At 43.4% G+C, this 14150-nt stretch overlaps 1 protein-coding gene across 5 annotated transcripts in view; it reads left to right on the forward strand.

The window, feature by feature from the left end:
- The window catches only part of PRDM2 (PR/SET domain 2), a 119184-nt gene that overhangs the window by 19366 nt on the left and 85668 nt on the right, over positions 1-14150 (forward strand). For 3 of the 5 annotated variants that reach the window (XM_036841975.1, XM_036841717.1, XM_036842022.1), the window contains exons 2-3: positions 11049-11163; positions 12822-12925. In XM_036841975.1, coding sequence (XP_036697870.1) covers positions 12917-12925 — 9 coding nt within the window. In that variant the 5' untranslated portion in view covers positions 11049-11163; positions 12822-12916. Of the gene's footprint in view, positions 1-7601; positions 7660-11048; positions 11164-12821; positions 12926-14150 lie in introns of those variants that run through there. The other 2 variants (XM_036841631.1, XM_036841808.1) reach the window with 2 other exon arrangements.

Here is a 14150-nt window from a genome sequence, read left to right on the forward strand (position 1 = left end):
CCAATGCAGGGGACACGGGTTCAAGCCCTGGTCCGGGAAGATCCCACATGCCGCGGAGCAACTAAGCCCGTGAGCCACAACTACTGAGCCTGCGCTCTAGAGCCCGCGAGCCACAACTACTGAGCCCACGTGCCACAACTACTGAAGCCCGCACGCCTACAGCCCGTGCTCCCCAACACAGAGGAGCCACCACAATGAGAAGCCCGAGCATCACAACAAAGAGTAGCCCCCGCCTGCCACAACTAGAAGAAGCCCGCGCGCAGCAACAAAGACCCAATGCAGCCAAAAATAAATGAAATAAAATAATTTTAAAAAAAAGGGACTCTATTTAGCATCTTTAAAAAAAATAAAGACATTAGTATGTGTTGCCTGTGTAAGATAGTACATGCAGCCTTATGTAATAGCAGTCAGTGCCAGTGTTCTGATACATATTAAACACAGTGACTGTTTATTTGAGAGTGTGAAGAGAGAGGTGTAGGGAGGAAGTGGAGCAGGCTGGTTCTAGAGCACACGTGCCTGGAGCAGAGCGGATGGGGTCAGAGAGGTGTTGGGTCAGACCTGTGGTCATTGTGAGGACCAGAGTGGACTTTGCTCAGGGAGATGGGACACCTTTGGAGGTTTTTGAGCAAAGGAATGCTTGACTTGGGTTAAAGAAAAATCTTGAAAAAAATTTTTTTCTATGGCATTGGTATTTTTGTTCTTTATTTTCTCAGAGCATTAAAGTCTCATTTTAGCACGATTTAAAGAGGAGAGTATAGGATTCATTTACTTATTTTACTTTAAAAATCAACTTTGAGGTATAATTTATGTGTAATGAAATATACTCATTCGAAGTGTTGAGTTTTGACAAATGTCTACACTCATGTAACCACCATCACTGTCAAGATATAGGACATTTCCATCACCCTCAAAAGTTCCTTCTTGCTGTTCTGGAGTTAGTCCTCCCCCGAGCCCCTACCCCAGACAACCACTGATCTGCTCTCTGTCCCTATGGTTTGGTTTTTCCCATTCTAGAATTTCAGGTCAATGGAATCATATAGTATGTGCTTCTTTGTGTTTATCTCCCTTTGGTCAGCGTATGTTTTTGAGAGTCATCCATTTGTTGTGCATATTAGTGGTTTATTCCTTTTACAGGAAATATTTTATGGGAGACCATCTGACCATCTAGATAAATCTGTTCATAATCATACTTCTAAAGATTTGGTGCAACTGTGGGATGGCTACTATCTTTCGTTTTAGGTATCTCCCCTGCTTTTTTTCTAATCCTAAAAATATATATGGTGTAAAAAATCAAAACCACTTTTGCTGTTGTAGCATATTATTAATATAGAATTATATTTTTTGTAGGTAACTATAAATACAAATTTGACACTAAAGACATTTTTAAAAAAGCCTTCCAAGTAAGGTGGTTCCAATCTGTTGTTATTACTTAAAACTCAACTAGTGAGTGTATAGTTTAGGAAACTAATGCATTGAATAATGATGGCCCTTAAATCTCATTTTGAATCATGTATTTTACTAGGCAAATTAGCAATTTTTATAAAATCCAGGACATTGTCTTTCCGAATGAAAATGTTAGATTATTTCTGAAATTTGAAAAAAGAAATTAGCAACTTGAATAGCATTTCCTTACATAACTGTGGAAGGAACTGTGGCAGAAGTCTTACATTTTTTGTTGTTCTGATATTAATGCTTTGGTAGAGAAGGTTATAGGGTTGTTTAGCTCTGCCTCACCTTTGGTGTCTTGTGACTCACATTCCCCTCCAGCTGTGTAAACTTGGGCAAGTCACTTGCCTTCTTGGTATTTGTTTCTCACCTGTTAAATAGGGATAATAGCGGTGCCCATTCCATGCGATTGTGGGCAAGAGTAAATGAGTAATAAATGTAAAGCGCTAAGGCTAGTGCCCGGCATATAGGGAACACCGTAAGTATTGTTATTATCATCTTCAGCCAGTAGCTAAGTCTCGATTCTGCCCTGTAAAATACCTTCTAATCAATGTTACTGCTTGAGTACAGACCGAGACTGGCACAAGGGTTTGTTTGGTTTTTTTAAGGTTTTTAATGTCTTCCTTGTTTACTAAACCTCCTAATTGATCGTCTCACCAACAGTCTGTCTCTCCTCATGGAATCGTTTTCTACGTGCCTTGAAGTACTATATGTATAGAGCATAAAGCTGACCATACAGGAAGCCAGAAAAGTGGACAATCCTGCATTGTTTGGAATGTCTTCATGGAGGAACTGGGACGTGAACTTGACTCGGAAGGATGTAGAGGATATTGACTGGTCAGAGGAATTGAGGGTCAGAAGGACCAGTGGTCTGGGTCATTGTAGGCTGTGAGAGCCCCAGAGGAGAAAGAGGACCTAGGCTGGTGAGGGCAGGAAGAGCCAGAGGGTTGTGCCTGTAGGGGCCAGGAAGGAACTTTTTTTTTTTTTTTTTAATTTTTTATTTATTTATTTTTATTTATGGCTGTGTTGGGTCTTCATTTCTGTGCGAGGGCTTTCTCTAGTGGTGGCAAGCGGGGACCACTCTTCATCGCGGTGCGCGGGCCTCTCACTATCGCGGCCTCTCTTGTTGCGGAGCACAGGCTCCAGACGCGCAGGCTCAGTAATTGTGGCTCACGGGCCCAGTTGCTCCGCGGCACGTGGGATCCTCCCAGACCAGGGCTTGAACCCATGTCCCCTGCATTGGCAGGCAGATTCTCAACCACTGTGCCACCAGGGAAGCCCCAGGAAGGAACTTTTAAGAGTAAAATGGGGAGTTTTCTTCCAATAGAATTTTTTTTTTTTTTAATCTGTGGGTATACCAAACAAACTATCTGACTTGAAAGGCTGTAGGTCCACAGTTTGCTGCTTTGGATGAAGGTAGTTTGAGAAGTTGCAACTCGGTCTTGCCAGTATCAGACTCACTGGGAGGCAACAGAAAGCTCCTTTTCCTGCTCAGCCCCCACTCCATTCCCACCCTGCATCAGAACCTTCTGGACAAGGGGCACGGGTATGTCAGGGTGAGAAAGCTCTCAGGTACCTCATTTTCTTTGCTTCCCTTGAACTGTGAAAGTTTCTAAAAACCAGTAGAGGAACTACAGGATTTTATTTAGAATGTTTTTAAAAGAGTTTTGAACCAGATACTTTATAGGTTGATTAATAGAGAAGGCAGAGGGTTTGGAGAAGTTGATATGGAATAGACTAGAAGCCAGAAGACTTCGTCACATCTTGTCACTCCCCTGCCCCAAACCCTGCAGTGCCCCACCGCTCTCCAAAGGCCGTCTGGTCTCCGCACCTTGGTCGTGAAGGTTCTGCAGGGTCTGTTGGCGACTGCCTCTGCTTTCTCCCTGGCTCACTCTGACCTGGCCACAGTGGCCTCTTTTTGTTCCTGAACTTGCCAAGCCCTTTGTCTCCTCAGGATGTTTCTTTGGAATGCTCAGTCCTTCACACATGGCTCCTTCTCATCTTTCAAGTCCAAGTCTCTGTGTCATTCTCTGAGATACACTTGCTCCACCCCCAGCTACCCTAACTAAAGCAGAGTCCCCTCCTTATCTCTGTTTATCACACCCTTTCTTTCAGTGGTCCCGGTGGGAACACCCCGCCGGTCTCCCACGTTAGGCTGTGGGCCGCAGGTGGGCAGGACCCCATGTCCTCCTTGTTGCTTTCCTAGGTTCCTAGAGTAGCGCTGTGGTGGCACGTGGGACAGAGACTGGACATTTGTTGGATGGGTGGGGATTGCTGTGCTATTTCAGCTTTAAAGGATGGCGGCGGCGGGCGCTGGAGGAAGGGATCAGATGCAGCAGATTTTGAAGCCTCACCAGCAGCGTTTGACTGTTGACCTCTCTCCCTTCCTTGAGCCTTTTCCTGGCCTTTCTGATACCTCACTGCCTCTGGGCTGTCTTCTTCTAGGCCTCCTCTGCTGCTTTCACTCTGAGATAGTGGCGTCCGGAGGGCTCGTCCTCACTCGTCTCTTGCTCTCGGCTCTCCAATCTCATCCACTCCCCTGGACTCCGTGACCAGTCGAGCCGTATCCACTTACAGCCGTCTCTGCGCCTGGACCTCTTGGCATTGGCTGCCAGACACTTGTTTATTTGACTGTTCACTGCAACCACTGCTCTGAGCTACGCATCCTGTGCCGGGCTCCGGGGGCAGGGCGAGTGAAACAGACCTGCCCTGTGTGTCTGGGACCTCGGCTTTGCCTCTGGCGGAGAGGCCACCAAACAGGCCAGCCCGCCAGTGCGTCAGAGTGCAGCGTGCCGCGAGAGGCGAGAGCGTGGGAAGCAGGCCTGATGGGGACCCTTGCCCGGTAGGACAGTGGAGACAGGCTTCCTCTGGGTAGGGCAGGGGCCTGGAGCACCGACACACACTGGCTCCCTTAGGAGCCCTCAGGCCTTGATGGGGTCCCAGTCCCACCATCTGGGGCTTAAAGCAAAGGGTAGGAACTCTGTTCTCCTTGTCCGTCCTTGCAGGAGCCCTAACGGGCATCGACGATAAGTTGTTGCCTTTAGTATTTTGAAGCCACGTAACTCAGTTTGTTCTAGTCCGTTTTACTTGTTCTCCTTTGGTGAGTAGCAATGAAACCTTAAAAAAACCAAACAAACCCTTGTGCCTATAGGGGAGCGCGCCCTCCAGTTGTTCTCACGAAGCTTGGCACGGGGGGAGGCAGGGCGGCACAAATATGTGGATCCAGCCTCTTCCCTCGCGCCTCGCATCACCACACTCTCCTGTCCTCTGCCTCTCAGTCCTGAGATGGGAGGTACCGGAAGGTCAGGGGTGGTCTTCCTTAGTCCAGCCATTCTCAAGCTTTTTGTTTACGTGGATTGTGTATTTGGATATTTACCATGAAATTGAAACAAATTTTAAAACTTTGGGGGGGAAATAATTCTAGATTCACAGGAAATTGCAAAAGTAGTAGAGTCCTGTATGGTCCTCTGCACTCAGCTTCCCCGATGGTAACGTCTTAACTCTAGTACAGTATCAATACCACGGAATCAACTTGGTACAGTGATGTTAGTCAGACTACAGGCCTTATTCATGACTCAGAAAATTTAAAACACAAGATTAAATAATTGCACATTCCATTAGCCAGTGGAATGATGACATCATCACACGTCAGAGCCTCCAGAAAACTCCCCTGTACACATCTGAGAGTGAAAAAGGCAGATAACATCTTAGTATTATTATAAAAATGGCTCTGACCTTGTGGACCCTCGAAAGGGCTTCCCAGGCACCACCGGATTATAGTGCGAGACCCCACTGGTTTAGTAGTTAAAATGTGGACTCCTGTCTGGAATTTACCTCGGCTCCACTACTTTATGTAATTTGGGAAAGTTACTTGACAGGGCTACTCTAAGGCATGGTATTTGGGATTCCTGCTCCTGAAGCGTGACTGTCTGGGTTTGAATCCTACCTCTGCCACTTACTGGCTGTGAGTATAGGCAGGTTTCAGTTTCATCTGTAAAATGGGGTTATAAAAGAACCCACAGCCAGCATGATAGTGTAAAGATTAAACAAGGTGCTGTAGAAAGAGCTTGGAATAGTGTCTGATTAGTATCCTGAATACTCCGTCAGCGTTAGCTGACTATGGAGCTCTCTGACTATGGAGAGGATTCGGCGAGGTGACGTGCAGAAAGTGCTTGTTAGCACAGAGCTTGGCCCAGAGGAAGGAGTGAGAGCCATGTTCCCTGAGCTCCCCATGATCCAGCATGGGAAGGTCATCCTCGGCCAGAGGAGGAGTATTGCAGGAAAGCGTAGAAGGACCTTTAAGAGGCTCCGCAGCAAGGTCAAAGCTGGAGATTCCAAATACCTGTAAGGTTTCTTGTGTTAGGAAGCAGAATAAGAGTTCCTCTGCTGGTGAACCTCTTGAGAAGGGGGCCTGGGTCAGCTGTATTAACCGTAGTATCTTCACCGCCAGCACATTGCCAGCCCGGAGCAGGCACGCGGGAAGTGTTTGTTAGTGATTGAATGGTGGACAACTTGTGGCCATTAGTTGGGGGAGAGAGGGGATATTGACTTTCTTTAACTTTGAGGTAGGAAGTTGGAGACATGGAATTAAGGAGGTCAATTAACAGTTAATAACTAACTTACTAACTTAAACTTACTACGTTAAATTTAATACATACCAATCCAGATCAGTTCACTGATACTTGTTTCATTAAGTAGAGAATTAAAGAGTTCTTATGTTTTCTATTACATGACAGGAAAGTAGAGAAGTCCTCGTAGCTTCCCCCGTGCTTATCACAGTGGTCAGTGTCAGGAACCCTTGAAATGGGAATGTGCCTTTATTCTGGGACGGCAGGGATGGGGTGCTGGGAGGCCGTTGGCCCCTCTGGAAAGAGGAGAGCCAGGATTCCCCCCTGGAGTGTGCAGCCTGGCCTCCGGCTGCTTACCTTCTACCCCTCTCATTCTGTGTGGTTCATGGTTCTCCAGTGGCATCACCACCACCGCCACCCCCCCCCCCCAACACAGCGATGGCCTCTCTTCTCTTCCCCGCTCTGCTGTGGACACATTGGTCTCTTTGCCTGTCTGTTCTCTGAACACACCACGCTTATTCCTAACTCAGCAAGGTCCTTTCCTGGCCTGTTTTTCCTGCATATTGTCACACGATTCCCTTCCTACTGCTAGAGAGGTCTTCCTTCAGCCCTCTGTCTAAAATAGCACCCTGGCTCTTCTCCCATCACTGTGTCCCCTTCTTGTGCTTGATTTCTCTTCAGAGCATCGACACGTACCAAGCATTGTATGCCTTTGATTTTGTCTGTCTGCTTCACTAGAGTAATAACATTGTTAAGGCATATGTGATGCTTAAAACGTTGCCTGGCCCACAGAAGGGACTCAGAAATCTTTTAATAAATTAACTAGGCGTTACAGTTTCTTTTAGACAAAATCAACCTAAGAAGTATTCCCAGGATTGTGATTCTTTAGTGTAAGCACCAAGATGACCCTGTTTAGAGTATGGTATTACATCTAATACTATCTATCTATCTATCTATCTATCTGTCTGTCTATCTATCTATCTAATACTATATATATATATAGTATTAGATGTATATATATATATATATATATAAAAGAGATGTGTGTGTGTGTATATGAAAGAGATCCCAGTTTATGAGTGTGTTGGGAAGAGAAATTTTCTTTTAAATGTTCTTTCGTTCCAAAGGTTTACTTGTAAACTGGTTGCTTGGAATTGAGAGCATATCACATTTTCTGAAAACAGGATCCTTACATTGACCCAGAAATACCTACGTCAAATTCACGAAATTCAGGCACTCATAGAGAAAATGCTTTCAGATAGGTGACTCTGCTATTTAATTTTTTCCTAGCCTTCTTTTTTCTAAAAAAGGTTTAAGTTAACTTGCAAGAGTCATTTATTCATTCAAGTACTTAAGTGACAACAAACATTTCAAGTCTGTTGCTGAGCACTGGGAAAGCAACATCGAGTGAGATGGACACAGTCTGTCTTCCCTGCAGTCTGACGGGGGAGGTGCATTAAACACATAATTATACAAGTAATTATTTAAAATTGTGGTAAGAGCTATGAAGGAAAAATAAGGAAAGGGGAGAGGGTGGTCCTGTTTAGGCAAGCCGTCCTACCTGCTTCTCCTTCTGATTTCCTAAAGATGTTCCATGCAGTCTGCAGCCACAGCCACTGCAGAGGAGATTCCAGCAGCCGGAGCGGTGAGAGGAAGGCCCTGGAGCTGGCCAGTGTCTGGACTGAGGTCCTCCGGTTTTAGCTGAGTCCCTCTGTAGTGTGAAGGATACGGAAATAAACAGGAAAAAAGGCTTTCCTCTACTAACAAAAGGAACCCAAATTAAAAATAATGGTTTTGCTGAAAGCAAGTGAATACGTGTATGGGAACTTTCCTTATTTCTTTTTCCTGTGGCACTTCTGCTGAGGTCCTTTATATTCACAGGTGTCTCAGAAATTTTAATATCCATGATCTTCAACTTATCCTCAAGTTACAAATTTCCTGTGGGAATGACCAATCCTGCCTTAGGCGCCATCTCCCGTTGACATTTCTGGGGAAGTTTGGAGGTTTTAGGGCAGAGGTTCTCAGATTATATTCCAGCAGAATCTTTTCTTTTTTGAAATCTTTGCTTTATTGAGGTATAATTGACAAATAAAATTGTAAGATGTCTAAAGTGTGTGTACATCGTGGTGGTTTGATATACCTATACGTTGTGAAAGAATTCCTACCATCTAGTTAATTCACATACCCATCACCTTGCATATTTATCTTTTTCTTTTCTTTTTTTTGGTGAGAACATTTAAGTTCTACTGTCTTAGCAAGTTTCAGTTCTATAATACATGCTGTCAACCATAGTCACCATGTTTTACATTAGGGCCTCATACCCGACCCAGCAGAATTTTAACTGCGAATACCACAGTAGTTATGGGCTCGGGCTCTGGGGATAGACAGATGGAGTCTCAAATCCTGTCCTTGAGCAGCTTGGACCACTTCCCTAAGCCTCGGTTTCCTCATCTGTGTGTGTGGCGAGGGAGAAGGGAGCTGGGAGGGGGCATTGACAGTGCCTGCCTCTTGGGCTTTTTGGAGTAAGCTTGCACACAAGACGGTTAACACAGTGCCTTGCACTGAGGCCCGAGGAAGTTCCCGGTACACATATTAAGTCATTAATATTATTGTAATACTGCCTGGAAGTATCAGTTTGAGTTGGCTAACGCACTGTCTTTTCAAAGCTTCTGGGGAGGTTAAGTGGTGTCAGATCCTTTAAAATCTTCGCCTGGGTCCCGTCTGAGAAAGGGGAAGAAAATTCCCACTGACTGTGCTAACTGGCCATGTGCTAATAGGACTCATCACTGCGGCTAGTACTTGTTAATATTGTGTAATTTATCCAAGTTAAAAATAATTATTGGGCTTCCCTGGTGGCGCAGTGGTTGAGAATCTGCCTGCCAATGCAGGGGCCACGGGTTCGAGCCCTGGTCTGGGAAGATCCCACATGCCACGGACCAACTAGGCCCGTGAGCCACAACTACTGAGCCTGCGCGTCTGGAGCCTGTGCTCCGCAACAAGAGAGGCCGCGATAGTGAGAGGCCCGTGCACCGCGATGAAGAGTGGCCCCCGCTTGCCGCAACTGGAGAAAGCCCTCGCACAGAAACGAAGACCCAACACAGCCACAAATAAATAAATAAATAAATAAATAAATAAATAATTAAAAAAAAATAATAATAATTATTATGTAGCCTAGGGTAGCAACCACCAATTTAATACCTTTTCCCTCTTTGGAAAAATTTATTCACGTTTCCAGAATTCCAGTTTATACACAAAAATTTTTTAAATGAGGGCACTGTATTTAGAAGTGAGAAATTTGTGTGCTAAATCTGTTCACACTTTAGCTAATGAAAAATACCATAAGACCATTTTCTGGGGCAGTTTTGATATTCCCATGTCTGGGAAGGCATTGAACTTGTGCTTGGTGATACTGTCAGGATCAAGGCATAAATCAAGCAGGATGGAAGTGTTTGTGCTTCTGGAGTGTATGTGCCGTCACCCTTGCCCTGTCCAGGGCATGAACCCTAGTCCCTCGATGCCCAGTTTTGCACATTTCAACTCAAAATAGCACAGTAGACCTTCATAATGACATGCTTGTTGCCGCGGGATTTATTTCTCTCGAAGCAGCCTATTGATATGTATTTTTAAAGATTGAAATGCTAGGAGTACAAAAATTTGGATGATAGTCTTTTCTTGGCACAAAACATTCTTAAAAACTACAAGATCTTAGTTGTTCTGGGAAAATTAATCTTTTTAGCTTGGGGTTTGCTTTTTGCCTCTGTTGGTTCTTTGAAAGTCCTTGAGAAATGTTTCCCTTTGCACTGAAATAAAAAAACATTCAGACTACAAAACCCATCATTCTTGGCGGGGTCATGATCTGCACAACAGTTCTTCAGGGTATATGTGGTGCCAGTTAATAGCCACTTGATTTTCCTTTGATTTGAAAGTTATTTTTAGACTAACAGTCATGTTCTATGAGTTGGCTCAAATCTCCCCTTTCCGTTACCTTACATACATATATCTAATAGTAATCTTATTTCTTAAGCATTTTGGCATATACTTAGTAATTTCTAAATTCTCTATTTCTTAGAGACTTTATGATATTGTGGGGACTTTGCTATTTAGTTACTTGGTATACAGTCGTATAGTACTGTTTCCTGGAAAGGTCTCACTTCCATGCAGGGCCCAGAATAAATTGTAGTGTTCTTGCTGGGAATCCTCAAGCCTGTCAAGGGGTTGTTGCTGGAGGGATGAAAGCATGGATGGGATGGGGGCGTCCGATTGGCTGGCATGGCCTTTACAGCATGTGCCAACAGTGTTCATTTAAGTAGGGAGTGCTGGTTTTTATTTTTTTAATGTCCTTAAATGCTGATGGTAGCCTATGACTTAAAAGTAAGCTTGAGGGGCTTCCCTGGTGGCGCAGTGGTTGAGAATCTGCCTGCCAATGCAGGGGACACGGGTTCGAGCCCTGGTCTGGGAGGATCCCACATGCCACGGAGCAACTGGGCCCGTGAGCCACAATTACTGAGCCTGCGCGTCTGGAGCCTGTGCTCCGCAACAAGAGAGGCCGCGATGGTGAGAGGCCCGCGCACCGCGATGAAGAGTGGTCCCCACTTGCCACAACTAGAGAAAGCCCTCACACAGAAACTAAGACCCAACACAGTCATAAATAAATAAATAAATAAATAAAAGAACGTGAATTTCTTTAAAAAAAAAAAAAAAAAAGTAAGCTTGAGCTGTATTTTGGTGCCAGATTCTGTGGGAGCTTAGAACAATATGGTGCCAGAGGTTTACATGTTTTTAAAATGGCCACAGGTGGCTGGAACAAAATAGATTAACACAGACATGCTTTAAGGTTACAGTGGTTTCCTTTGGAGACTCACAGACAAGCATCAAAGCAACTCCTGAAACGCTTGACATCGTCATCTTAGTCTGGCTCGCCAGCTTCGGGTTTCAGTTACATTTTTGCTTATTTGCTTATTGGGCCAGAAAAAAATCAAAACGGAACTGGGTGTTCTTCCTTTTGCTATTATCCTTCTGCTTCTTAACTTGCAGAACGCTGAGCCTGTGGCAGCCGCTGAGACCCTGGCCGAGGTACCCGAACATGTGCTTCGAGGCCTCCCAGAGGAAGTGAGGCTTTTCCCATCTGCTGTTGACAAGACTCGGGTTGGTGAGCACTGGGGTCAGAGGAGGAGAGGGAAGGGAGGGCAGGCTGTGGCGAGGCTTCCTCTGGGGCTTCTCAGGTAGGGAGCTCACTCTAAAAGCAACACGTCTATACTCTGACTCAGAAGATTATGTTTTCCAGTTAAGAATCCAGGGTGGACATAGATTATAAAATTAAACCAGAAACACACATTCACCCATCCACCATCCTTCGTGATTCAGCCTGAGCAGCCCCCTTCCTCCGTGTCTCCCCGGGGCTCTTCTTCCCATAGAATGTATTGCTCCCTCCTCTGATTTCACTGTGGTTTGAGTGTGATTATGCTATTATATTTATTTCGTTATTTTGTATTTGTTTTCACATCTGTCCCTTTCACTGATTGTGAGTGCCTTCATTTCTTACTTAGCTTATGTCTCCAGTACCTGACGCTCAGTAGATATTTTAGTGAATGGTGACATGAGTGTATTCCAGTGCTTCTGGCTGGAATTTCTTGTTGAATACAGCCAAGCTTTTTTGTATTTAGTCTTGTTTTTGTGTCCTAATCTTTAGACAGAAGGCTAAGGAAATAAGTTATAAAAATTAGTCAAAGTACAGTCTTGGAATATATCATGATTTTGTCCTATTTCCTGTTTTTAAAAATGTACTTCTGATATTCCAGTTTATGTGTATATGTGCGTGAATAAATTTTTAATAAATGCTTTTCCTAATTCTCATTGAAAATTATTCAGTGAGTAATTTGAGCATTTATATTGTATTATTCATGAAAGTAGTTGATTTTATATCTCCACTAATTAATTATTAGCTGGGATAACAAATGGGATTCATAGCAGACTTTTAGGCAGTGGAGTTAGTTCATCGTAGTTGGGCAGGACTGGCTGAGACCACAGCCTCCGTCTGCAGGTGAGGTACCTGAGGCCAGAAGGTGACGGAACCTGTTCACAGGAAGAGTCACCCTGGCGCTGGTTCCCTTGGCTCCAGGACATCTCCTGCCATTTTACCCACTGCTTCTGCATGTCGTTTGTTTGCCTTATAGTCATTTGGAGAAAATAGAAGTACCCCTGAGAATACCACAAAGCAGCATAAATCTTAGTTGCTTGAAACTCTGAAAAGTGAGTTGTTCAAGTTTTCAGGAAACAGAGAGAGGAGAGCATTTTCCACTTTGAGCAAACAAACTTGAAAAATATTCGAAACTATGTTTCTAACCCTTTATAAAAGCAACTTATGTTCATTGGGGACAACTTGAAATCTGTAGAAAGGTAGAAAGAAGAACTTAAAATTTATTTGTAGTTTTACTACATTCCAATATTTTTTTCTCTTTTAATTGTTGTGGTTTTGCTATTCTCCAAGTGTTTGTGATTATGCTGTCTGGGTAATTTTACATGTAAAAATTAAAAACAAGCAAATATAAAACAATCTCTCCTACTTATAAAACAGTATAGGTTCTTTGCAGGCTATTAGGAAAATGCAGGAGAATATAAAGAAGAAAAATAAATATCCCCGTTGAATACTTGATTTAATTTGATTTTGCGTGATCTCGATCAATTTAACATACTCTTGCTTTTAGGCTGTCAAGTCTTTTAAGTATTTTGTGAAACTGAATTGCTTTTAATGCTTTAGTCTTTAAAATAACCACAATACATTATGAAAATATTGGTTTTATTTTCTAGGTGTCTGGGCCACTAAGCCAATTTTAAAAGGCAAAAAGTTTGGGCCATTTGTTGGTGATAAGAAAAAAAGATCTCAGGTTAAGAATAATGTATACATGTGGGAGGTAAGAAATAATTCTGGTCCTTTTTTTATCAGAGTTCTGTACATTTTTAAAGATATCATTCTATTAGGATTTGACGTTCTGAAATTAAAATAATCATCTTAATATGTTCTTTAAAATCAAGAATATTTTTGTTAGAAAATGTGTTTCCTTAGATACAGACTGATTTTACATTTGTATTCTGAAAGTGCTTGGCTGTCCTCAACAATAAATGTCAAATCGACTCTTTATTTGCCTTGTTCAGGACTTTGCAGCCAGGACTTTGGTCTGCCACTTTACAGGCTTGCAGACAGATACCATAAAAGACACTCCAAGGTGGCCGCAAATAAAGCGTTGTTAGGGTCTTCTCCGTATTTTAGAAACTAATCTCTGTGTTGCTGGAACATTCAGAGTTGGACATATTTAGCACACGGTATATTTATATAGTGCTTTGGACTTTTAGGAAGGCTTTCATTCTGTTCATTTCACGTTCTCACAACAGTCCTAGAAGAGAGGGAGCGTTTGCACACTCCGTACTCAGGGAAGCCATCCAGAGCAGAGAGGGCAACTGCTCCTTGTGGGGCCCACGTGTTGAGAGTGTTGTCAGTGCAGAACCAGAACCCACGTCTCCTGCCTGGCAGGGAGGCAGTTAAAAATGTTTCATTGCCTTGCCTGGGTTCACATCCCACCTTTATAACTTTGGGCAGGGCACTTAACCTCTGGGCCCTAAAACCCTCAATTTAAAAAGTGGGGAGAATAAAAAATAATCTCATTAAGAAAGCTGTAAAGATAAAATATCTTGTTATTGTTTCCTGGAGAGTTGCATGTGAATTCAGCATTTCTGTTGAATTTAATTCAGATCAGGTGCCCTCGGGAAGCTCCCCATGTTCTTGTAGAACTCAGTGGTGTGACTCCTTTTTAAAGCAAGTGAAATTTTTTGATGGTAAGGAAAAGCATTTCTTTCAGATTGTCTTAGATTGAATCACATCTGTTTCATATGTAAACATATGAAAGTCTAAAAATAAAATACGCCTAGGAAATGTCTGGACACTTTCCATCAAGAAGTTCTGTGGCATTTGTCTGTTGGAGGTATGTTGTTATTTTTCTCAGTGCTATGAACAATGTTTCTTGCCGTGAAAATTCTGATGGTTTCTCTAAGTAATTTTGAGAGTTTCTTTGAATACCTTATAATAAATCTAGTGACAGTTAACCCAAGGGGACCTAGGAAATGACCATTTACCAAGGGAGT

Source organism: Balaenoptera musculus, chromosome 1 (genome assembly GCF_009873245.2).
Source record: "Balaenoptera musculus isolate JJ_BM4_2016_0621 chromosome 1, mBalMus1.pri.v3, whole genome shotgun sequence".
NCBI classification, from domain to species: Eukaryota; Metazoa; Chordata; class Mammalia; order Artiodactyla; family Balaenopteridae; genus Balaenoptera; species Balaenoptera musculus.